Source organism: Hemibagrus wyckioides, linkage group LG07, assembly GCF_019097595.1.
Source record: "Hemibagrus wyckioides isolate EC202008001 linkage group LG07, SWU_Hwy_1.0, whole genome shotgun sequence".
NCBI lineage: Eukaryota > Metazoa > Chordata > Actinopteri > Siluriformes > Bagridae > Hemibagrus > Hemibagrus wyckioides.
Genome location: NC_080716.1, coordinates 2,796,642 through 2,824,123, shown reverse-complemented (window position 1 = coordinate 2,824,123; position 27,482 = coordinate 2,796,642). Strand labels below are relative to the sequence as shown.

Here is a 27,482-nt window from a genome sequence, read left to right as displayed (position 1 = left end):
CCTGACCCTCCCTCATGTTTCTGCTGTCCATTTTTATGTCTCCTCCGCAACACACTAGCCACTATATCAGTTTCTGCTTCCATGGTCAGCATTCTTTTATTGACCCAATGAAACCCTGCTTGTCTGGACAACGCCGTACATCGTGCCATTTTGTATCCACCGGCGCTGCTTTCTCAGACGTCTGGTCTTTACGTTTGAAGAGGCCTCTCAATCTTTCTTTGAACATCCATTAGATCCGTATTCACGACCTTCAAAGGCCCACCCCATCCATATTTATTGTGTTTCCTGCACATTTTCGAGGTGCCCTCTTATCTCTGAAATTCTGGGATTCTGCATTTGATCTCCATCTGTGTACATTTTTCCATTTGAAGGGAAGGGCTTTTCTGGTCGAGATCAAGGCTTCAACACTCAATGCTAGCATGGGAAAATAGATCACATACTGCAGTATTTAACAACCACTAAATGTAGACACTGTAGATGCATGAATATATTTTCACTACCCCTGATGTCTTATTTTCTCCTCCTTCTTGAATCCTAGCAAACATTTTAATTACTGATGTGTTTATTTGTATTTATTCTAGCTATATTTAATGGGACTGTAATATGTACTGTAGACCATAGACCCTAGATAGATCCTAGATTTGCAGAGATTCTGTATTGAGCAGTGAACTCAGATTCCAAAAACCTGTGTAGTCAAGACTACAGGCAAAATTTCCATACATTATGAAAATGTTTTAGTGTTTTTTTAAAGTAAAAGTTGCCATGGTAAAACCATAGTTAAACCAAAGTAGCCATGGTAAAACCATAGTCCAATCAAAGTAGCCATAGTAAAACCATAGTCCGACCAAAGTAGCCATATTTAAACCATAGTTCAACAAAGTTTCCATGGTAAACCCATAGTTCAACCAAAGTAGCCATGGTAATACCATAGTTATGTCAAAGTAGCCATGGTAAAACCATAGTCCAACCAAAGCAGTTATATTAAAACCACAGTAAAACCAAAGTAGCCATGGTTAAACCATAGTTCAAGCAAATTATTCATGGTAAACCCATAGTCCAACTAAAGTAGACATGGTAAAACCATAGTTCAAGCCATATAGTCATGGAAACCCCATAGTCCAATGAAAGTAGTCATGGTAAAACCATAGTCCAACCAAAGCAGTTATGTTAAAACCATAGTTATGTCAAAGTAGCCATGGTAAAACCATAGTCCAACCAAAGCAGTTATATTAAAACCACAGTCCAACCAAAGTAGCCATGGTTAAACCATAGTTCAAGCAAATTATCCATGGTAAACCCATAGTCCAACTAAAGTAGCCATGGTAAAACCATAGTTCAAGGTAAACCCATAGTCCAACCAAAGTAGCCATGGTAAAACCATAGTTCAAGGTAAACCCATAGTTCAACCAAAGTAGCCATGGTAAAACCATAGTTCAACAAAGTAGCCATGGTAAACCCATAGTCTAACCAAAGTAGACATGGTAGAACCATAGTTTAACCCAAGTAGCCATGGTAAATCCATAGTTAAGCCAAAGTAGCCATGGTAAATCAATAGTTAAGCCAAAGTAGCCATGGTAAATCAATAGTTAAGCCAAAGTAGCCATGGTAAATCAATAGTTAAGCCAAAGTAGCCATGGTAAAACTATAGTTAAGCCAAAGTAGCCATGGTAAATCCATAGTTAAGCCAAAGTAGCCATGGTAAATCCATAGTTAAGACAAAGTAGCCATGGTAAATCCATAGTTAAGCCAAAGTAGCCATGGTAAATCAATAGTTAAGCCAAAGTAGCCATGGTAAAACTATAGTCCAACCAAAGTAGCCATGGTAAACCCATAGTCTAACCAAAGTAGACATGGTAGAACCATAGTTCAAAGTAAAGCCATAGTCCATCCAAAGTAGACTTGGTAAAACCATAGTTCAACCAAGGTACCCATGAACTCAGAAATTACACTGAACTATTAGTTCATCAGGAGCTCTTGGTTGCACAATTCTTCACCCAAATGTGGATGGCTTCCCTTCTGAGCCTTCTTTTTCACTGCCATCATCACCTCAGGCTTGCTCATTAGGGATAAATAGTAACTTTAAACTTTATCATTTTTATTCTATGTTTCTATAGTTTTGTAAAGCTGCTTTGAGGTAAACAATTGTAGCCATAGTAGAACCATAGTTGAACCAAAGCAGCCATGTAAAACCCACAGTTAACCAAGGCAGCAATGCTAAAACCATAGTCTCTCCTCTCTCATGAACTGGAATTGATATTCTGCAGAGGGACAAGAGAATAGAGCAAGCAGAAAAATGGGAAGATTACCAGTGGACAAACAGAGAGGCAGAGATGAAGAGGCAAAAGTTAAGGGAAATATAGTCAGTATGCAGGTTAGAAAAAAAAAGCCTACAGAAATATAGGGTAGCGTGCTGAGGTAACAGTAGGGGCGAGTTCCCCCGGAGGAAAAGACACAGCGGTTGCATGAAAAATGACTCTCAACTGACAGCATGTTGCGGAGAGAAAACTAAATTGATATGCAAATGGAGTTCGTACGGCTCTGAGAGAAAGAGATCTGAATTCTGCTGAAGCCTAGATCTGTGGGCAGGAATTGTGAGACAGTACATTCTAGATGCACACATGCGCACACACACACCAGTAAAGGGATATATTATCAGTACTCTTAAAGGTATATTTTGATTAGAAAGCCCAAACTTGGTACACATTTTCTTTTTAAAAAAAGGTTAGTCGTTATTCATTTTTTAAAAATTTGTTAGTGTTGCCAAATTGATACAAAATACGCAAAATTATAAACCTACATGATAAGGATTATAATCTTGTAAACAGGAAATCGAAAGACTTTTGTTAATTTATTATGTAAATTTTAGCTTCGAAAATTCCTTTATGTCTGTTTATTAAGACTCCTTTCAGATTTCTTTTCAGGGAGGTATCCCCAGCGTTTCGGGTGTTAATTTGTCAATAATGAGGAGAAAGGAGAGAAACAGAGCTGTGGCATGGTTGGAAAGTTTCGGATACGGCTAGCTAGCTAGAGTGTTGTGTTGAAACACACACATATACACGCACACACACAATGCAATAGAGCTCAACTCCAGTTTGATGCTGATTTTCTTTGACTGATTCAACCACCAGCTGGAAATCATGTAAACATGACTAATTGGCTGGACAGATGGATCCCCTTGAGTGTTTGTCTGTGTGTGTGTTTGTGTGTGTTGGACGAAGTCAGTCTCAAGATGTGTAAACTTGAAAATACAGACATAATTCTCATGTTTTGAAAAATTCATTTACTTTAAAAGGACACGCACATACACAAACATCTAAAATGGTGAAACGAAAACCAGAAGAATAATTTGTGTTGCATGCATTTGTGCATGTTTATCACCGGGACTGAATACATTTCCATAGTAATTATTCACGTTCCGATTTCACGCTGTTAGTAAACAATGTCATGATTAATTCCGTACCTGTCGAGGAAACGCTAATCTCTGCTTCAATCGCCTCCTGTTTTCCCCTCCTTTTCTTGTTCTCCTTCACCCGTGAGTGATTTATATGCTTTAAATTAGGACAAACATATGCTGAGAGGAACATGCAGGAAATTACAGGAAAGAGCAATATCAAACCCAAGAGCCAAACAAGAGCTGGGTAATAAAACAAATAACACTTTAGATGTTTTCGTTCCGTTCCTGTTTCATGTTGTGTATAAAAAAGTAAAAAAAAAAAAAAAAAGCTGTTTTATTTGATCGGATATTAAAGTAAACTAATACAATATATTAATACAAAATAATAAATAAATAATACAATGTATTAAATCACTTTTTTATTCATAACTAAAACAAATCGTTATATTTAACGTTTCTGACTTATTTTTTAAATTTGAAAATATTTATTTGAGAAAAGTTCCTCATATTCGGAATCAGGTTATTCAAGTACTTTTTTTTTATTAATTAATTATTTAGTTAGTTAGTTAGTTAGTTAGTTTAGCTTATTTACTAGTGAACACCTTCAAGGTTGCCAGATATTCATAGAGAAGAAATTAATGTAACAAACATCTGCATTTCACAAGAGACGGCATTGTTTATCCTCAAGCCAGTTTTTTTTTTTTTCAGCACACCTAGTATTAAAGCAGCTCTATATAACCAAGACATTGTGTCATTATTCCTGTTGTTTTTATTTTTCACTCGTCCCTGCACTGTAGCCTGCAGTAATTATCTTCTGCATAACAAAAAAATCGATACAATTAAATCGTACAATTCACATTAGTCTACAACATGAAAACAAAAAATAATTGAAGAACCAGCAATATGAGAAAAAATATGAGAAGCTGATATCTGCCATAGGCTATAATCAACACTGAGTTTAGGCATGACATCCATCTTTTTTTTTAATTATTGCCTGCTGGGAGTTTAGGCTATGAAGATTGCTAATGAAAATTAAATTCAATATTTTTATCGATAGAGCATGAATTTTTTATAGCAACCCTGCCAGCATAAGGACAGAGAAAGGAGAATTTTCTTTTTTTTGCCAGGTCAAATCATGAATGAATATAATGAGAGTCTAAAATCCATCCCAAATGCTATAATATTAATTCTATTTTCTCATATGTGTCCCATATTTTATAATAATAATAATAATAATAATAATAATAATAATAATACATTATTTTTAAATAAATAAATAAATAAATAAATAAATAAATAAATAAATAAATAAATAAAGGTCTTCAAAATCCAGCTCAAACTGTATGTTTTGAAATGCTTTTCTTCTCACCACAGATGTAAAGAGTGGTTGTTTGTTAGACTAGCTGTCAAACAAGTTGTACCATCTCATCAACAAGACATTTTCACCCCCAGAACTACCACTCTCTGGATGTTTTTAGTTTTACACGCCATTCTGTTTAAAATCCCATGAGATCCGCAGCTTCTACTGAAAAATACTGAAATCCCATTTCCCCGAATTCTGAACATTAAAATCATGAGATCAAGAAGTCATTGCACTTCTACCACATTATCTGCTAATCAATGAAATGTGCAGGAGTATAGGTCTTCGTATTATGATAGCCGGTGAGTGTGTATTGTCTTTGCAGGCTGTAGAGCTCATCTCACAAGCTTTAAAACAATCTCATCTCTCCGGCGCTGTAAAATCTTTATTCTATCACTAAAATCTCTTTTTTTTATATCATGTGTTGCAGACATTGTGGCTACATCAAAGCCAAGCAAGATCCCGACGAGGAGAAGATGCAGTTTCAGCACGGCAGAGGTAAAAGTCTTTACCTTGATGTGCTGTCAAAAGAAGTGTCGTATTTTGAGGCGCTCCACTGATTTTTTGTGGAATTTTCTGGCGTTTACAGTGTACTCCGTTGTGTCTCAGCTCATAAACGTAATGTAAACATGTCAGGTAAATGTCTACAAGTAGTAAGTCAAGCCGGGTTTTCCTTTTCATCCAAATATATGAAGTTTTGATGTATTAATCATGGATATGACAGGAATTTCTCAAGAGCTGCTGTCTGGAAATTTTTACAATGACCTTAATGACTGAAAACATTAATCGATGCTGTGACCCGTAAATGTAAGATGACTAATTGCTTGCTGTCATTGCAGTCAAATTGCCAGGAAGCAGGACCTACATTCATCCACATACCTACGAGGACCCAAATCAAGCCATTCGCGATTTCGCTAAGGAAATTGATGCCTCCAGCATCCGCATAGAGAGAGTCATTGGTGCCGGTGAGTCATCTAAAACACTTTTGTTTATATTTACATTTATTTGGCAATGCTGTTATTTGGAATGGAACCCATTATATGTTACATTCTCATTATTATATGTCAGCTGACTAAAGATAATAATGTAAGTGACCAGGATTTAAAAAGAACTGAAAGTAAGCATTTCATTGACAATATGCTATGTATGCCTCATATAACAGCTAAAATCAGTAACCTTGTAATAATGTTGTATAAAAACGTATCAGTGAAAAAGATCATTTTATTACCAAGGAGATACACCATACTCGCGTATTATCCCGACTGAGCCATTGTAAACGATTCGCCTCTCTGTGGGTCTGCTTTCCAAACTAAAGTGCCTCTAAAGAAATTATTTTAAGACACAAATGCAGTCATTAAACAACTACACCAAAGACTGAGTTGTTTAATTACAGCATGTCTGGATCTTCTTATCCGTACACACAAAGGACTGCCACTGCTTTGTGAAATTTCATCCCCCCCAGACTGCCTGTACTGTCTCATGGTTTGGAAAGCTCCTGTACAGCTCTGTTTAATAGATCTGGGTCAGGCTTACAGTGAGACATAAATCCATGTGCAACAATGCCAGTGTGTTGTCTTTGAAAAAACAATAAAGCAGTAATTACTGGATTGTAGTGTGGAATGTCTGATTTTGAACACAGACATTTTTTATACAGCCCCTCCACACATTTCAGGAGGCTTTATGGGGAAATAACTGGATAAAAGTTCTATTATATTTTATTAGTTATTTTATTTTTATATATGTTTCTTAATATTTATTTACTTATTATTTTATCAAATGTATTTATTTGTTTATTTATTTTTATTTTGTGCATTCATTTACTAGTGAACAGCTTCGATGTTGCCAGATATTCATAGAGAAGAAATGAATGTAACAAAATGGTTACAGTCCGCATTTCACATATAGACATACACCTATTATTATATATAGTAATTATAAATTACTAAATTTATAAAAAATATAAATATTTATAATATTTATAATATTTATAATTTATAATAATAAAAAAATATTATATATATATATATAAATTCTAAATATTTATTTATTTATTTAATATTGTTCCATGGCTCCATGTTAGGGTTCATATCCTGACAAAACCAAATTCTGGCTGCAATCACAACAGCACTATATGTTAGTTCGTGAATGCAGATGAGGGTACGTTCTTTCCAGTGCATTATGCGTGAGTTCAAAAAAAGATATGGTCCAGCTGATTTCATGTCTCAGATGAAGCATGTTAGCCTTCACCATCTCCATTTAGTGCTTGTTATATGATAGATGGTTGGTGGGAATTGTCAAATGACCAAACTGTCATGTTTAATACATCTCTGCATTTCCTAGTAAGATTAAGGTCAAAATTGTCAGTCGGTTTGTCCAGTTAAAAACTTTCCGCTCTTTGACCTTAAAAAAAACTTCATAGTTGCTTTAGTAGTAGGTCTGAGGCCAGAGTTCTTCCCGAAACAGAAGCACCATTCATCAAGTTTAGCATTTTGGTTGTGTCTGTACAAAGTTCAAAGAAATCACTATCTAAAAAGAGACACCACTGGGAACCAATCCAAAGTACAGGAAACCATCATCTTGGGAATAGAGCACGAAGGAATAAAAAATCTTGGCAAGGATACATAGAGTCAGTATATCAAAATGTGACTAGTTACATAGTGGTACTTACTGTTGACATCTGTACAAGTAAAAAACTGAAATTGGTTACAGCGTAAGTGGGTGTGGTCAGGTTACATCTGTGCTTGGATTCAGAAATGATTCTGATGATCTTCACTATCATCAGTTACATTTACATTTATTATACAAGCACCACCATGTTTCAGCATGCTTTGAGTCTTTTCCATCCTTAAGGAACAGGGCTATATACAGTGGAACCTCGGCATATGAATTTAATTTAGTTCTTAAGGTGAAAATCCGTTCCAGTCACCCAAATATATTACCAATATGAAGCGAATGCAAATTGTATGGCTGTTTACAAAGAACTGACCAAAGTCAAGCATTCCATGTCAAGGGTCCTCCCAGCTCCCAGCTCCCGGACGTACGCGCAGCTTAGTCGGTGCTTGGTTCTGTTTGTTCGTATGCCGAAATTGCTTCATATGCCGATGCAAATTTCTTGCAAAATTTCAATTCTTAAGGCGAAAATTCAAAATGGAGGTCGTTCATATGCCGAGGTTCCACTGTAGTTCTTTAGCTCATATAGATGTATGTTTGGACATCTAATACAAAACAATAAAAAAAATAGTCACATTCAGAGCAATTCTTTCCCATTTCTACTCTTTTTTTTTTTTCTCATTTTCTTTGCCATAGCAGCACTAACACTTTGCACTCTACCCCTAAGGGGAATTCGGCGAGGTGTGTAGCGGCCGCCTGAAGCTTCCAAGCAAGCGCGAGATCTATGTGGCCATCAAGAGTCTGAAAGCAGGATACACAGAGAAGCAGAGGCGTGATTTCCTGAGCGAGGCGAGCATCATGGGGCAGTTCGATCACCCAAACATCATCCGGCTGGAGGGGGTCGTCACCAAATGTGAGTTTCAACAGTTATTAACTATCTCTGACTTCGTTTGTTAACGGTGTTTAAGTTGATGTATTTGTTGCCAAGACGCTAATATGAAACATTTAGGAGCATTAAAGAGGATATCTTTTTCGGACTTTTTTTAAGTTTATTTCCTTAGGGTGTATGGCGCAGGTTTTTCTTTCGTTTAATTCTTTAGTTAACTTTGAGTTTAATAAACTTTCTTTCACACCTATTTGTGCATGACTTAATCGGCTAAAATGCTCAATTTATTTTTCTCTAGCGCCAAAACCCGAAAACGAAGGCATGCATAACGAATGAGTAGGCTTTTATCGGAATGCTGGTATTCCTCCCCCCGTCTCCATTTCCACCTACAGAGCCCAACAAAAGACGCATGCATATGTATGACCGCATTAATGCGATTAATTAAACAGTTAATTGCATGTATTTTCAGTGTCATAAATATTCAGCGCTGAAGTCTCTCACCATTCCGTTTTAATTTTTCTTCCTTCACGCTGCCTCCCTCTCTTTCTCTCGCTCCACGCTCTAATGCCGAATGCAAATCCTGACCTTTCGTTAGCATGGGGTTTGCGCCGTTTGCAGAACTATTAGCTACGTAAATCAGGTTTTGCTTTTCATTAACAAAAGACACATGCTAGGGAGAAAAAGTGGCGCTTTTAGAGTCTTACCGAAATAATTTGGAGCGTGTGGTGAGAAGTTTTCAGCTGTATTAAACATTCACAAGGTTTAATTGTATTAATTAAACATTTTTTTTATTTTTTAGAATCCTTATGAGCACAAACGAATGGAGCAAGATGAACGAAAAAGCCAGAGCATTCTAAATCACACGTGAAGTTTCAAGTAAACTCACATGACATCATGTGAATGATGATTAGGTGATCATGTGAGGGAAAAGAATTAATAATAATTACAAATAGAAGAAATCCTACTACCTTTTTTCCCTCTCAGGATTTTCCATGAGCTCAAAAACTAGCATTCCAACATGGTTAAAGAGATGTGTTTGGTCAAAGCTCATAGCAACTGATATGACAACATCCTAGAGATGATCTAGTGAGAAACACAGGATTCAAAAACGTCTAGGACTTCAGAGGCTTGCGTGATCCTGAACGCTCAACAATTTAAAATAAATATAAATAATATTATATAATATAATATATATAATAAATATTATAATATAATAAATAATTTTTTAAATCTGAATTTAAAAATAAATAATTACTTAATTCTCTTCAGACCACCCCTACCCCACTGAGAGTCACCTCAGTGACCAGACTGACCAAACTTTGTATCATATGAATGTATGGCTTTTGCTTAGTTTTATGATACTAAAAGTAGAGATCACATGTGAAAATACAGAAATTGCGGGGAAATAATATAAATTAAATAAAAATAAATCCAAGTGTGAACAAAGTATACAAAATTACAACATAATACCTTGATACCTTATGTTTTTTACATTTGGTTGTATTTATTTTATTTATTTATATTTTCTTTTTATTATTAGTATCCTCATGTGGCATTGGAGGAAGAAAAATGGATTCTTGTTGATATATAGATTATAGAATAAATATACAGGTGTGTAAGCATGGTAGTGGATGTGTAAGTATCTGGAGAATGTGAATACACACATGTGATACACAGGAAAAGCAATTTCACACATCACAAGTCATTTAGCTGTTGGCTAGATGGTGGAAGTGAGAGAGAGAGAGAGAGAGAGAGAGAGAGAGAGAGAGAAGCTCAACGTAAGTATCCATGAGTAAAAAAATGAATAATTCTGTATATAATAAAAATTCTCCATGGTCAGTGTTTGCTTAGAACCTCAAAAAACAACAAAAAAAAACACAGTAATGATTTCAGAGAGAAAAATTATGCTAATGTATGAGAATTTTAGGCATAACCACAGAAGCCCAATTCCGTATGTGTGTGTGTGTGTGTTTTTCCTCAGAGAGCTGCATATTGCGCATCCCCAATCACCACTCTTTCAGCAGAATAACGCTTTAAACCAGCGCTTCTGCTCTGATTGCCCCCTATTCTTATGCAGATTGCTGCGACGTTAAAAGAAAAGCTCGAGGATGGCCCTTTCACTGGAACGTCAGGAGAAAAAGAAAGAAAGAAAGAAAGAAAAACGTCGAGCCGCGCTTATCACTTCCATCGCTTTTCTTTTATGCGCCCACAATCGACTAATCTGGAAACATTCAATTTGGAGGTGGCTATCATCAGGGACGTTAAAGACATCCGGGATTTTAGGCTTCATCTCGATAGGGCTGAGCGAGAGAAAAAATATTTCGGGTTTCAAGTAGATGATTTGCTCGAATTAAACATTACTTGGCTTTTTGGCAGCAAACAAACAAGGAAAATAATAATGGCAGGCTAATAAACAGATTAGAGAAAAAGCAGAATCTATTTACTTTTCTGATAAGGAAATAAATTACAGCCTGCATATTGAACTGCAATTTACAGATTTCCTCAAAAAAAAACCCCAAAATAATAATTCTTTCCAAAACACAAGCACACTTCTGTGATCATTTGCTATATAGGGATAGAATTTTATTTTCAATAAATAATTAATGATTATTTAAAAAAAAAAATATATATATATATATATATATATATATATATATATATATATATATATATATATATATATAGAAATGCTTATATTCTTTTTTCTTTTTTTTCCCTGAGCCCTAAAATAAGTTACAAATAAGATAAATCAGGTTTGTTCATGTCAACATTTTTAAAAAAAAATAATTACAAACCGATTGATTTGATTTTGTACTTAAATTGTAAATTTGAAAATTTCTCATGTTAATTTTTTTACCTTTATTTTTTTTTATGAAAAGATTTTTCTGTTCAGATTTTCAGTGATTAAAAATATATATATATATATTATAAATAAATAAATACATTTATAAAACGTAAAAGCGAATTTTTTTATATGGGCATCATAAAAAAATACTGTTTTAATCAGGTTATTATTAGAAAAAAATGTGGCATATACTGAAATTTTAGAGGGATTTTTAGATTATTCATTTATTTATTTATTTATTTTTAATATAGACTGTTAAAAAAAATATCTTGAAATTAACCTTAAATAATACTACACTTCCCAGATCATTCAGTAAAGTGTGTACAGACAAATGCTTTGTCCTTTTTTGTCCATTTTTTCCCCCTCATATCATCAGATCTGATTCAATTCAAATTTATTCATAGCATTTTTGATAAGGGATATTGTCACAAAGCAGCTTTATAGAAAGAAATGAATTCAGGATATGAATTTTACATTCAGCAATTTATCAGTTCATCCCTAATGAGCAAGCCAGAGGCAAGGAAAAACTCCTGTGATAAGATTAAATTAGGAATAAATGATTTGCTGATAGAAGCTGAAAAATACTGATATTTTGATATTTAGGTAATAAAAATTGATTTTGCTTCTAAAAGCAGGTTCACTTTTGTTCTTTAAGCTACAAATAACATATTACTATATATATATATATATATAAGATGCAAATTTGCAAAAGTGCATTTATTTAAAAACCTAAGAAGACAATCCTACAAAACATCCAACGCTTGTACTTTTGTCCAAGAGTGTCTACGTTGCTTCTTGTTAAAAAAAATAAATAAATAAATCTGTAATTCATTAGTGTTAAATAATTGTCCCTTTTGTTTGCTAGTTTCACTGGTAAAGCCAAACAGACCACATAAATCATCGGATATAGAAATAACGTGTTTTTATTAAAGCTGTTGATAGGGAGGTTAATAACATGAACAACGTGGTTGTTTTCTGGACCTAGACTTTTAACACAAAATCAATAGAACATCAGCCCTCTCATTATCTTAGTGCCTGTGCTAAAGATCTAAAGACATACTCATACAGTAACTTTAAATATAGCATTTAAATATAGGTCTAATATTAAACCTTGAAATTTTTTGGTCTATATATTTTTTTTAATATTTTTGGAAAGCTGCTTTACGATGTCCATTGTTAAACACGCTGTACAAATACAATTGAAACAACAAACTAAAATTTCCAGAAATATTTTGCACTGAATTTTTTCATACTCATGTACAAATGGTCCATATTTTATTTTTATTTTTTTTTCATAAATTGCAGTAGCTTGTTGATAATTATGCGATTTAAGATTTAATTTTTTTGGTGATGTTCAGGCATACTCCGATATCAAATATTTCGGAACAACAACGGAACAACTTCAGAGCTTGGTCTCACTCCTCACTTTTCTACGCTTGTCCTCTAGAACCTTCCGGATGCTTCCATAACGAAGTCTTTCCAACGCACAGGCGTGTTAGTAATGTGGAAAAAAATGTAATATATACAAGAGAGGAAAAAGAGAGGTTCGGCAAAAACTTCACAAAATTCGTACTTTTAGATTTTATGATATAACTAACTAATAATATAATTTGTGTAAGAATTAATAAAATGTATTACTTTAGAGTATAGAACATAAGAACTATGGGTGGGGCTACAGTGTCTTTTGTTGTGTGCAGATATGTGTGAGGAATTTGTGACTATTAAGTAGGTAGGTAGATAGATCGACAGACAGACAGACAGGCAGGCAGACACACACATACACACACACACAGGGTGGCATTCAGTGTCAACCGGCCACCGTGTCATTCCCCAGAATGCTGTGTGTGTGTGTGTGTGTGTGTGTGTGGTGTGTGTGTGTGTGTGGTGTGTGCGTGTGGTGTGTGTGTGTGAGGGGCGCAAACCTCTCTCAGCCACCTGACAGCTACATTACTCTACTGGGCGAAAGGTAAAAGGGATTTTTTTTCTTAAGGTGTCTGGAGAGACATTTATCACAGTGAGATAGTGATTTAATTTGGGCTGATGTACAACGAGGAGATGCTCCGGAAAAGCTTGAGACCTCCCTCACAAAACACACACATGCGCACACACACACACACACACACACACACACATACACATACGGATGAACCTGACCTCTATTTGCACCGCATTCCACTGTGGAGAGATTTATACCTTTTTTCAGGTGTAGCACAGTTTTGTATTAAGCAAGAGACAGGGACAATCGCTCACACACACAAACACACGCACACACACACACATCCTCAGACAATTCACTGCGTTTGTGCAATAATTGCACAAAATAAACATTTCATTTATTGAATTCTAATTCTAACACACACAAACACCTACACACACCACATGCACACACATACACACACACACCACACGCACACACACATACACACACACACAGCACACACACACACACACGCACGCACACCTGTCTTGTGATTTGCAGTGAGAATATTCTAGTCATGTCACCTACAAAGGTATTAGTTCTTAGATTTAATCCTTTGATTAACGCTCGATCCATCGTGTGTGTGTGTGTGTGTGTTAGAGGTTTGATTCATTTTTGTCAGCTGTCCTTGCAATAGTAGTAGAAGTACAGCAAAATTGCTCACTTGCTCCACTACACAGTCACTTGACTAGGCTACCTGTCAATCAAACTTGCGTTTCTATTGCAACACAGGAACATTCCATATATTCTAAAGGCTACTAACAGACGAACTTTCAGGGAAGGGGTCAGCAGTGTCAGGGCTTTGTAACAATTTCTTCACATGGGAAAGTAAAATGATGAGCTGAGTTTATTTATTTATTTATTTATTTATTTATTTATTTATTTATTTATTTGTGTTGTTGTTGTTGTTGTATGTCTCATAACTTTAAGAAGACAGTTATTAGCTGCTACAATGTACCTAAGAACATAAAGTAATTTGTATTACGGACGTTCCTCAACATAAAAATGTTACTATTAGTAGACAAAAACGTGTGTTGTTGATGTTTCATAAATGAAAAAATTGTACTGCAAAATTGTCCAATTAAGTATTCCATTAAATGATCAATTTCACCTTTAAAACACATTCTGAAAATGTAATTTAAAGAAATTACAGCAGCCGATTTGATTCTGCACAGATTTTAAAATGTATTTTCTAATTAATTAAATCATTTAAAAGGTTTCATTACATTTCTTTAAAATTAATCAATTTTAGTTTTCAATTTTATAATTTTTATACATCCATTTAAAAATACAAAAGTACATATATTTATAGATATACTTTTTGATAAAATTGTATACATTTTAAATTATTTTGTAATTTTTTTTTTACATTTTTAATATATATATATATATATATATATATATATATATATATATATATATATATATATATATATATATATATATATATATATTCAATATAAAAATGCAATTATTGATATGGACCCCTTTTTTTAATTTATTAAAAAAAAATTAATTTTTTAATTATTTTTTTTTAGTTTATAATCAGGTTATTACTAGGGGGAAAAAAGGCATATACTGACCTAAATATCACCAAAAAAGAAAATAAATAAGATCAACAAAAAATCATCTTTGTAATGACTAAATCCTTTTTTTAAAATTATTTTTTATTTTTAGCTTCAAACCAAAACTTGGTTATTTTGGATAGACAGAACATTTTTAATTTAACAATTGTTTTTTTTTTATTTTATTAAATTAGTACAGCTTATAAATTTTTATGTTTTGTTGTTACTTCTCCAGTTTAGATTTTTAGGTTATGGTTCAAGAAAAAAAAAGAACTGTGTTAGACATCATCAAGTCTCCTACAGGAGGAAGAAGTGTGGCTCAGGCTATACCTCCTCTCTCTCTCTCTCTCTCTCTCTCTCTCTCTCTCCATCCTTTCTTTACTATCCCTCTGCTGTAGGATTAATGACGCCATTACAGTGATTTATATCTCTGTGGCTTGGCGGAGGAGTATCTTTTTTTTTTTTCTTCTGTTTTTTTCTTTCATCAGAGTATGTTGTAGTGGTCGATGTTTTACTTCCATCTCCTTTTTTTATGTTCACAGGCAAGCCGGTGATGATAATAACCGAGTTCATGGAGAACGGATCCTTGGATACTTTCTTAAAGGTTAGAAGCATTGTGTTTTTAAAAATATATAAATATAATATAAAGAAGTCTTGCATTGTTTGATGGTTATGTTGTATATCACACACACTAAAAAAAAAAAAACAGTACATCATTTCTGTAAATCGTTCAAGATTCTCCAAGATGCCACAAAGAGATTTTTGCATTGGAAAGTTGATTAATCTAGAAGGAGGCGGAGTCATGAATTAATTTAGCTTATGATCATAATGGTCAAAAATGTCAAAAGTATGGACAAAAGTGTCTCCAAGAAACCTGGAGCCTTTTGCACACAATTTAGAGATGCTGGTCAACCTTCCACACACGTCTTCAGACTGGTGGGGGAAACTGGAGTACCTGAAGATACAAACATACATAGCTTCTCAGACCACACTCACTTCCTCGAACCCACTCAAACGTCTCTCCTCCCTCAAACCGTCTCGGATTTATCGCTGCTTTTGTCACCTTGGAAGGATCGGCCTTGTAATTTTATTACGGATGTCTAAACCGCCCCTCTACCCCTCCTTCCCTTCCCTCGCTTTCAAGCATGCTCCCGCTTTAATTGCCCACACTTTGAGCAAATGAAAATGAAATTTGGGCCAGAAAAAAAGAGGCATGTCTGAAATTTTCTAATGAACGCCATAAATACCACTTCAGCTGACATAAAAAAAGCTAACGTAATTATGGGTGGCTTTTTTATGGCTAATAGCTCATAGCCTGTCTGCTCGGGCTTACATGTGTTTAATTAAAGCGCGGATCAATTTAGCAAAAAAAAAAAAAACAAAGTGGTGCTCTTTCTGTCTCTCTTTTTCACACAGACACACACTCATCCTCATGCAGCTGTTCTTACAGTAAGAAACAAAACAAAACAAAATGTGAAGGCTGACGAGGCCAAGTGATCAATCAACAAACTGCGTTTATACGGCAAGGCATAATTAACTCGTCTCTCTCTCTCTCTCTCTCTCTCTCTCTCTCTCTCATGAAATACAACTCCTTGTTTGCGATTGATATTGCGCAGAGACACAATAGAAACGTTTTAACCAGATTACTTCACAGGTCCAATATGCAAATTAAAAACATCAGGCTTTGTGCCGACCAAGGATTGTATTTGCGGCTAAAAACTGATTTTTTCTGCTAAAAACAGATGGTTCTACACCAATAATCTTGTATAAGGGTTGCAATTACAGTGAGACAGCGACTAATTACGAGCGCATTATAAATGGCTTTTCAACTGTATTATACAACAGGATGAATCCTGTTTTTTATTTGTTTAATTGATGGAAAATTATTTATTTTGTTTTTCCCTGTTTGTTTTTTTTCAGAAACATGACGGTCAGTTCACCATAATCCAGCTGGTAGGAATGTTGCGCGGAATCGCATCTGGGATGAAATATTTGTCAGATATGAATTATGTCCATCGTGACCTGGCTGCACGAAACATCCTGGTCAACAGCAACCTGGTGTGTAAAGTGTCGGACTTCGGCTTGTCCCGAGTTTTAGAAGACGACCCCGAAGCTGCTTATACGACACGGGTAGGTCACCTGATCAGGTTTTATTTGGAATTTACACAAAATCAAATAAAACATTTACTACACAAATCACTACTTTAGAGTAATTTAAATCTGGCTACACGTCAAATTTTTAGAGAAGACATACAATCCTGGGAAATGAACATAGCTGGGTTTACATCTGTAAAAATGAAATGATACAAAACTTGTTCCGTTTCTCTGAGAGTTATGATTGTGAAAAGCATATAAATAACGCCTTCAGAATCGACCAATCAGAATTGAAGATTGAACAACACCTTGGGATTTAACCTATTACACTTTCAAAAATCATTTCCACTGCCCCCAGAGTCCTCAGCGTAAAAGTTCTTGCTAACTTCACTGATTTAATTGGGAAAGAATTTGACCATACAATGACACCTGTGGTAACCTGGTGTTTGTTCTTAATTATTTTGGCTTGTTTCCTGAAGTTTGAGGTATCTAAATGGAAAAAAAAAGTTCCTTTTTTGAGCTCCACATACATTCACAAATACAGTGGAACCTCAGCATACGAATTCATATCGAGTTCTTAAGGCAAACATTTGTATTTTGAACCGAATTGTCCCATAAGAAATAATGCAAATGCAGATAATCCGTTCCAGCCACCCAAAAATATGACCAATATTCCCAATATGAAGCGGCTGCTTACAAAGAATTGACCCAAGCCAAGCATTCCATGTCAAGGCTCCTCACAGGAAGTCGTGCCACCAAGCTCGAGCTAAAAAATAGAACAGACCACCCATGCCGCCAGTATATCAACAAAAAAGGCAGAAAAATCACCTAGCTTTTGGTATTGTGGGTTGACCCTTTCAAAAGACTCCCTGACGTACGTGGCTCCCTGACGTACGTGGCTCCCTGATGTACACGCAATTTAGCTGGTGTTCAGGTTTGGTTCGGTTCATTCATTTATATGCCGAAAATGATTCATATGTCGATGCAAAATTTTTTGCAAAATTTCAATTCTTAAAGCGAAAATTCATAAGGGAGAGCATTCGTATGCTGAGGCTCCACTGTACCACAAGTGTGTGAGTGAGGTGGAGACTAGAGAAAAGGAGTGGAAGTCTGTAGAAGCTAGACAGTGTCAAAAGGAAAAAGAAGGAATGGCCTGAAAGAGCCTTGGAGAGTGTAAGTGTCTCTGGAGTCACATGTTAATTATATGATTGCATGAGTGGAAGTTGGCCCACTCCAAGCCCTCATGCTGGACCATTTTCCGTGATGTGGCTGACATGCTGTCCTCCAGTCCTCCTCTTCTCTCTCTCCATCATTAACTAGAGCTCCTGTAGGCCTGCGAGAGAACAAAATGGCAGAAACAATGAGTACAGGATCTTACACTCAGCACCGAACCAGCATGAGAGCTAATTAGACGAAGGAGGGTGGTTTGTGTTTGTCTTTGCATGCGTGTGTTAAGTGACTTCCACGTTCAGCTCCCCAGTTTCCCATCGCTTCAAGCAGAAAAGCCTCGGAAGCACAGAAGCCGACACATAAGTGGATATATATATATATATATATATATATATATATATATATATATATATATATATACACTTGGCTCTCCACTCACGTTTGTCTATATAAAGTGAAGTCGGTTTGCCTTTTGTTTGACTTTGACGTGGAAATTAACTGTCAAGGACTGTTTTAATGTTTTAACAATCCCCTCCGCTGTGTACACCCACAGCTTTTGTGTTCTCCTGAATACAAAGTGGCAAAAGCAGAATATGGAGAGCGTTAAAATGATTATGCATGAGGATGAGATTAGATTTAGTTTTTCGTTTTGTCGGTTGCAGGGTGGAAAAATCCCCATTCGATGGACAGCACCGGAGGCCATCGCGTACAGGAAGTTCACTTCAGCGAGTGACGTGTGGAGCTACGGGATCGTCATGTGGGAGGTGATGTCGTATGGAGAGCGGCCATATTGGGAGATGTCCAATCAAGATGTGAGTGTCTATTTATCAAAATCTTTTGGAATGATTGAACACAAGGGGCCATATTCAGAGCTAGAGATTTAGGTTAAAAATTGTGTCACTATTTACACAGGGAAAGTTCCTTGCATTGAAAAACAGGTTCCACACAATCTTAAGATAATGTTTGTGTAGTTCAATGCCTATTCGAAGATTTTCAGTTTTTTCTCAGGCAAGACAAATCAAACTCTAAGTCCAACATTCTGCATTTGCAGATCTTTGAATTTGACAAATTATTAAACAAGTAATATCAAATTTAAAAGCTCAGTAGAAGATATATTTCTGGAAATCAGCATGTCTTGCTACAGGCTCAAAGCTTATAATCTCTCTCACTGTCTTTCTCAGGTGATAAAAGCGATCGAAGAGGGATACCGCCTCCCCCCGCCAATGGATTGTCCAGTGTCTCTACACCAGCTGATGCTGGACTGCTGGCAGAAAGAGCGAGCTGAGAGACCCAAGTTCAGCCAGATTGTCAACATGCTAGACAAGCTGATCCGAAATCCCAGTGCCCTGAAAGAGCTGGCCAACAGTTCCATCTGGTAAATTACCTTTGCCTTAATTCCCTGTCAGATTGTTGTTAAATTGTTGGCGAAAATGGGAAATCTGACCTTTTATGTCAAATTGTCTTGTACCACATGTCACTTTTTATAGTTTAAGCTGACGATTTACAGGATTATACATGAGTGACATGCCTATAAGGATTTGGTACAGCCAAGAAAATGGTACAACATTCTTATATTCTTATTCGTATAAACACTGCTGTCACTCAAAAAGATTTCAAATAAAAGCATGTAGGTGAAAATACAAGGTCAGTGTGTTTGCGAAAAACACCCTTACGGTGAAAAATTTAATTCAACATTTTGATTTGGGTCGGTTTGGGGGTTATGTATAGAGGATAAGGTTATTCTTCCTTAATGGTTTCAGGTGTCAAAGCAGAGAAACTCAACTGTGGTTAAAAATCTTTTTTTGTTTTTTTATTCTAGGGTTTTTTTGGCCTGTTTGTCAGAATTCAGACACTTTGACACCTGAGCTGTTCCAAACCACCACATATATTACAGATTATAAAACAAAATACACACCAGAGATTCTGTGTGTTGTTTAGGTACTGTATATGGCTAAACCTATGTTGAAACAGATTTCCAGATTTCCATGTCTATATGGAATGGTGAAAGTAGGTGCATAAGCGCGTACGTCCGTGAGTGTGTACGTGCGTCCAGAGCCAAAACATTAAATCCAGAGCCTTTAACCAATGAGCCACCACTGCCCCTCAGTTGATGGCTTGACATGTTGGTGCAGTGGGTAGTATTGCCACCTCACTGTTGCTGGATGCCTGCTTCAGTCTTGAGCTTAGGGTACTGTACGTATGGAGTTAGGTGTTACATCCCCATGTTGAGATAGGTTTCTTCCAAATTATCCAGTTACCTACCAATACAGAAGCTGGGAGATGGATTAGCTATGCTAAATTATAGTGTACCTCTTTAAATTCTGGGCCACAGGGATACTCCCTGCTCAATAACTATATCATATGGGTTGTGCTGTATGTGCATGGCAAGATATTCTGCAGGCAGGTGCTCAGTAGTCAAATCTTTTCCTGGGGATCATGCAATATACAGAGTATATCAAGCCTAACCCTTAAGTGTCATCATATACCGTCACTTTTGTTCTTTTGAAAAGATGATTATTACTATTTTTCAATAACATCTAGCTGGATATCCTTGGACTATCTAAATATCCTTTGGGGTAATGCTAACATAGCTAGTTAGCTTTCACCACAGAGCAACAATCTGACTAAATAAAATAAATAAAATGTAAAGAAGAAAAAAGTAAGAAATCAGTTTCTTGGTTTGAATCAAGTAGTTCACTGAGAATAAAGTTGTTTCAGTTGGCCATGTATCTAGAAACTGTAATAGAGCTCTGTCTAGTGAACAGAATTATTGGCTTGCGTTTATTGAAAGGAATGCACGCAATGCTTTCTATAAATTCGCCTAAAAATAGAACTAAGTGGGCAGGTGCCTTTCAGAAGGGAAAGCCTTTATGCTGCCCAAAAACAGTTCCAACCATGTGAGCTGGATTCTGATTGTAACTCGCTGTATGATTAATAGGGAAGTTACTTCATTATGCAGGGAAACCATTCTGCATTTACAAGAGGGCTGATGAGTTCAGGAAAACTCCCTTGATCAAGAAGAGATGCCTTTGAGGACACACTTAAAGATCGGCATTAAGCTCTCATGCATTAAAAATAATTACATGCACGATGCTAGACTTATTAGTGTCAGGGTCAGTATCTGTGACACTTGCTTAGATCATACTTGTATGAGGTACCAGATCTGCCTTTTTTGTTTTTGCTTAATTCTTTCATTATATCTATTAAATCATTACCCAAGACTTGTTCTTGCCTTTTACAGGGAAGACCCGATCACCCCGGAGTTCAGCGTCAACAGTGTGGATGAGTGGCTGGATGCCATAAAAATGGGCCAGTACAAGGATAATTTCACCTCTGCTGGATATGTCACATTAGATTCAGTCATCTACATCAGTGTAAGGTAAGGAACACCCATAAACCATTTAGACTAGGCAAAGACTCCTTAAGTCATACATGTCTAACATGTCTCTCTGTCTTTCTCCCCAACTTCTCCTTCAGTGAGTTGAGTAAGATGGGCGTGACCCTTGTTGGGCACCAGAAGAAGATCCTTGCTAGTGTCCAGAGTCTGCATGCCCAAGGGAGCCATGTGCAAGTATAACAGCTCTGGACAAACTGATAGACAGATAGAGGAGGCAAAAGAGTGGAAGTGTGGAACCCAGAACAGTGCTTCACCATGCCAACCCCCAATCCTGGATATCTGGCTGCAGCCCAAGAGCTCACAATTTGTGCAGCGGAACCAGAGACTGATTAGCAATGGAAAATTCAAACCAGACGGTTGATGATGGTCGAACACAAACTCTGATGATTTAAGAACATTATTGTGAGATGTGTACAGTCATTTGCATTCTTGTTTCCTGTCATTTGCTTCATTTTTTTCCACAGTTTGAGTTTCAGATGAATAAAAAGGTGCCTGGGTGGATTTGGACCTAATGGTGATGTGTTTAGAGATGCAGTATGGCCCTTGTAGTGCTGTATTCTGAACATGATAGTGGACAGGAAGTGTGTTTTGCAGCCCTGGCTCACAAGATGATGTTTATCGAGACAGGCCATTTTTAATGGTCTGTAGTAACAATTGTATGAGGCACTCTTTCGGGTTGGATTCCCTAACTATCGGCAATAGAAGATTATGTTTCACCAGCGGAAGTAGGGCTAGCAGTCTTCTGAAAATGTAATGTAATCCCAGTCTTTGTGTTTCAGATTACGGCATTATGGTATGAGGAGAAATTGCAATGAGTAGCTAATTAATGGTTAAGATAAGAGATGTCCTATACTGCAATATCCGGTAGATAATGTCAGGGTTTTTTTTTTTTGTCAGTACAAAATTAGTCATATGGTGGGCTAGTGTTTGATAGTTAATGCTAGTCATGGTTATGCCCCATTTGTTGTGAGAATGTTTTTGTGTGTAGACCGATAAACAGACTTATTTTCGGTTGGTTTTCATTTCATGATTACAGAAAAGCAGAACATGCCCATTTGAGTATGTAGAGCACCCTGGTACACATGCTATACACGGTGTCTTTGAGAACTTTAAAGGAATTCTTTATCTAAAAACAGCAATCTAAAAGAGAGAAGGTGGCCAAGTATTCCTTTAAAGTTTTAAAGCAAATTAGTCTACACTATTCACTTCATAGCTAACTTGGGTGCACTGAATTCCGATGAATATAGTAATTAACGTACTCCTGAGTATATCAAGATGTTTCGCATAGCGCAAAAATGCATGGGAGCATTATTTCTGTTTAGAATTTTGAGGAACACATTATATATATATATATATACAGAGATTCTTCCCAGGTAGCAAAATGATGGATGGGTTGTGTCAGTGTTGGGCCAACATTGGCATGGTGGATTCAAATTTGGCTGTAACTTGTCCCATGTCGTGCAATGTTAGCCCAATGGACTGAAAATTCTGTTGGGGCAATGTTGGGAAGTTGGTTTCAAAGGGGGCCAAAAACTGGTCCTGGTGGCCCAATGAACAAAATTATGCTGAGGCAAAATTGGCAAGGCAGCTAAAAGTCTGTCAATTCTGGTCTCCAAATGCTAGCCCAGTGTATTTTGCAACCAAACACTGGACAAGCACCAAAGTCAACTGACAAAGTCAGTTTGCTACCTTGGTGAGCTATGAGCATCAATAATAAACACCATGTTTTTCACCATATGTTTGTTTACAGCAGAACAAGAAACGCAACTTACACTCTTGTAAAATAGTGTATAAAGGTGTACAGTGTCGAATTCAAATGAGTGAAGAAAAAGCTGTAGAATGTTTGTAATGTACTTTATTTCATTTTCTGAAGAAGAAAAAGAAGATGCGAGATGTATATCGTTCGGTGGAGCTCGCCGCCGTGGGATATAACAGAACTCTGGAATGTAGCATGGATGCTAAAGCTTCATCTTTTCTAAGCAAGTGACAGTGACTGCGGTTCTTTTTTCACTCCAATGGTGGCTGTAGCTGCTTGACGTTAGATGCCTTACTAACTGTGCTGTTTCTTTCTCTTCTTCCTGGTAGAGGCAGTATCATGATGAGATATATTGTACATAGTATTTATCATAACAACGCCACTGAAAGCTATAGTGAATGTCGGCGCAACGCGTCCAGCTTTGTGTTAATTCACCTTTCAGAGGTTGAACCTTCTTTCATTCACAGTATTCAAGCTTGTGTTGGTGCATGTAACTTTGGGGAAAGATTGATCACGAACCTGTTCATGCTGATTTTGCTGCATTTACAACACTATTTTTGTAAAAGTTCTGTAAAGTATCAGTCTCATTTATGCAAACGTTAAACGTATGATCTTGGTAGGTTCTTACTAGCAACCCCTTGTCTTTTAAACCATAGGCTTTACTATGGAACCCAACTGATGACATTCCTACTTATTACTTAGTCATGACTTTTTAACATGTAGTTGAGTTAGTAGTTAATAGAGGACATGCAAGGAAACAAGATGATTACATAATGGGATTTAATTAGGAACACAAGTGCGCTCTATCAAGTTACTAACTTGTGGCCATGACTGAATTATGTTGTTCCCTCACATTACTAAGTGTAAGGAACAATATAATTGAATTATGGTCATAATGTGATGGAGCAAGATACGGCCACAACTAAGAACTTGAGAAAATGAGATACTTAAGTTGTGGATGTGACTTAATCATGTGAGGAAACCACACATGGCCACAACTTAGTAACTTGAGATCATTAAATTGTGGTCATAATTTGGAAATACGATGGAACAAGATAATTAAGTCATGGCCACAACTTAGTTACTTGAGCAAACAAGATAATTAAGTTGTGATCATAACTTATTAATGCGAGGGATCAAGATACTTAAGTCATGGCCAGAACTTAGTAACCTGAGGAAACAAGATAATTAAGTTGTGGATATGACTTATTAATGTTGAGGGAACAAGATACTTAAGTCATGACCAAAACTTAGTACCTTGAGGAAACGAGATAATTAAGTTGTGGTCATAATTTACTAATGTGATGATAGGAGATAATTCATTTATGGCTATGATTTAGTTATGTGAGGGAAATGAGATAATTAAGCAGTGGCCATGATGTAGTAACGCAAGTAAACAAGTTATGGCCATGAAAAGTAATGTAAGAGAACGAGATAATTAAGTTGCAGCCATGGCTTAATGCAAAAGAACAAGATAATTAAGTCATGGCCACAACTTGGTAAACTGAAGAAAGAAGTTAAGCAAGTTATGCTATTGACTGTAGTAACTTGAGGGAAGTTGATAATTAATTTAGATATGCGAGGGAATGAGATAATTAAGTTATGGTCATGACTTATTAACTCAAGGGAATGAGATAATTAAGTTCGTAAGATAAGGGAACAAGATAATTAAGTCTTAGATACAAATTAGTAACAAAAAAGGAACAAAATAATTAAGTCATGAAAACTATTTAGTAAAACAAGAGAACAAGATAATTAGATAGTGAACATGATTTAGTAACATGAGGGAATTGGATAAATAAGTCATGGCCTTGATGGCCTTGAACACAAAGGAATATAAAAATGAAATGATATAATAGACAAAACAATGAAAGTTCTATAAATTACGATAACTAGCTGAAATAGATGATAATATAAACCATAAGCTCGCTATTGGTCTTTAAGACGAAATCGGTTAACTATGACAGTTCAGAAAATTCCGCGAGGCAAAATAAAGTCTTCATTAAAGATCTGTCTTCAAATTGGAATTTTAATATGATTTCATATTTCAGTACAATACCTCTTTAATACGGGGCCACAATTAAATGATCTCCTTCCCTCAAGTTAGTAAGTCATGGCCATGCATAATTTTTTTTTTTTTTTTAAATCTTTTTTAAGTGGGAATGTCACCAGTGAGGCTCTTTACAGTACAAATATTCCCCCAGTGACATTTTCCATTTCTTGCTAATGGTGTAGTTATTCCTTATTTGGTGTATTGTAATTAAATAGAAAAGCATATTGCCCATACATAATTTAGATACAAAGCATCATCTGTATCACACAGTGCAATTTGTTTGAAATAATTCCATGTTTAATCTGAGTCTAAGTGCTCATTAAGAAATCTGATTGTTAATGGTCGGTGTATTTTGGAAGAGAATTTCACATAAAACAACAGAATTCATGTAAGCTCCTAAGGGAAACTGAGTTGATAATATATCCAGTTTCATTATTTATTTGAGGTATAAATGACCAGTGACCATTTTTTATTGATACTTTTTTAATCTTAATGACTTTGTTTTGTTTAATTTTTTAATGTTTTTTTTTTTTACCTGAATTTTCTTTTCTTTTCTTTATTTTATTTTATCTTAATGGTTTTTTTTACCTATATTTTATTTTATTTTTTTTTTATCTTAATGTTTTTTACCTATATTTTATTTATTTTTTTATTTTATCTTAATGTTTTTTTCATGTATTTTATTTTTTCACTTATATATAAACACACAGCATAAGCATCATCCGTTCCAGCTCAAGCGCTCTTAATGACACTTATTTACTGACTGCAAGCGACACAGCAAGACACAAACTGCAATAGTCATTTAAAAAAAAAACATTTCTGTCATTTGTTTATATTTTAATCTCCGCGGCAGAGTTTCGACTGCTTTGGATTCTCTGTATTAAGTCTATTCGAGGAGACAGGCAGTGTGGTGGATTAAGATTAACTGGCCATGGGATATATTTTGGGATGTACCACGAAACAAAAGAAAGATGACAATGATATTGCAGCTTGTGTTTCTGTCCTATGATCCCAATGATGGAAAAAGTGTCCAAAGATGTTCACACTAGCAACATGTGACCCCCAGAGTGGAATCCAAGTAAAGATTTAGACAGTTCTCTTGATATTTTTGACCACTCCTATGGCACGTGTGGTCCGAGGTTTCTTCAGTTCCCCATTTACAGTGAAATCTTTAATAAAAACAAATTATCCTGTTGTTTACGGTCTCTCAATAAAAGTCTAGAGAAACATTACAAAAAAAACGAAAATTGGAGATCGTTGACGTCTCCGGCTAGCTAGTACAGATTTCTAATACAGATTTGCTAATCAACCAATTTTCACACCAATTATTGTATTATTTAGTTTGTAGACTGTACATTTTGGCTACCAGCGCTAAATAATAATAATAAAAAAAGCCGGACAGGCCGCACCCGTTAACATCAAAAATAGCTACACATGTGCCACAAGAGACAAACTATAGGGTAGATTTGTCCACTTCTTTCTAGAGTTTCAGCAGCATTGGAAATATCACCGGTAGTTTTTGTTGCAAAAACATTTGCAAATGAAGCATTCTTTGAAACTTGGCAGCCATGCTCTTTTTTTTATTATTAATGTAAATCTTATTTTGATTATATTTACTAAGTTGTTTGTGTCCAAATATGTGAAATATGTGTGGAGGGGTGGGTAGGGTGAGGTAGGGTGGGTAGGTCTTTCAATTGCAAAGTAGCTACAGTATAAACTAAAAGTGGGTGGGGCCAAATGATCCGAAAAAGCATGTTTGTGTGTTTTAAAGCAAGGAACGTGAACCAAGTAAGGAACGTGACATGAACCTACAGCTTAAAAAATTCGAAAACTTCAAGGACTAACAAACAAAAAGAAGGGTCTGAAATGAATGTTTGTTTAAAGCATATTTGTTGCAAGATTATAACAATGGTAATTGTGATGTAGCTAGGATAATGATGTTTTGCAAACACGAAGTGACTCTAATGCAGGATGTGTACATTTCTTTGACTCCTTATTACTAGTTATTTCTAAGAAGTCATCTACTTCAACCGTGCCCGATGTCTTTTAGTCACTGCAGGTTTCTCTTCAGCCCACTGCAAGAGTGTACACTTTTCATGTTGCTGTAATAAACATGCGAATAATTTTTATTTCTCAACGGAAGTGTTCGGTTTTTCATTTCTTCTCGTGTTCATTTGAAAATCAGAATTTAGGGTGAAACTGTACTTTCGCCCTAAACCCCAAATCAACACCAAGTGTATGGATTAAATGAATCTAAATATCCTGTATATTATGAAGATTTGACATAATCAGACAATATTAGGTCTGGAATTGCAGTAATAAGTGCAATAAATTTCACTGTAGAAAACCCACAAGATATAGACAAATCTTATGA

General features: G+C 35.8%; 1 protein-coding gene across 2 annotated transcripts in view; it reads left to right on the top strand.

Moving 5' to 3' along the window:
• Positions 1–27,245, top strand: part of epha4b (eph receptor A4b) — a 97,842-nt gene extending 70,597 nt beyond the window's left edge. Inside the window, exons 9-17 of one of the 2 annotated variants that reach the window (XM_058395626.1) lie at positions 5,185–5,252; positions 5,594–5,719; positions 8,092–8,277; positions 15,181–15,242; positions 16,559–16,768; positions 18,565–18,714; positions 19,084–19,277; positions 21,144–21,281; positions 21,380–27,245. In XM_058395626.1, coding sequence (XP_058251609.1) covers positions 5,185–5,252; positions 5,594–5,719; positions 8,092–8,277; positions 15,181–15,242; positions 16,559–16,768; positions 18,565–18,714; positions 19,084–19,277; positions 21,144–21,281; positions 21,380–21,479 — 1,234 coding nt within the window. In that variant the 3' untranslated portion in view covers positions 21,480–27,245. Of the gene's footprint in view, positions 1–5,184; positions 5,253–5,593; positions 5,720–8,091; positions 8,278–9,049; positions 9,305–15,180; positions 15,243–16,558; positions 16,769–18,564; positions 18,715–19,083; positions 19,278–21,143; positions 21,282–21,379 lie in introns of those variants that run through there. The other variant, XM_058395627.1, reaches the window with a different exon arrangement.
• The last annotated feature ends 237 nt before the right edge of the window (positions 27,246–27,482 follow it).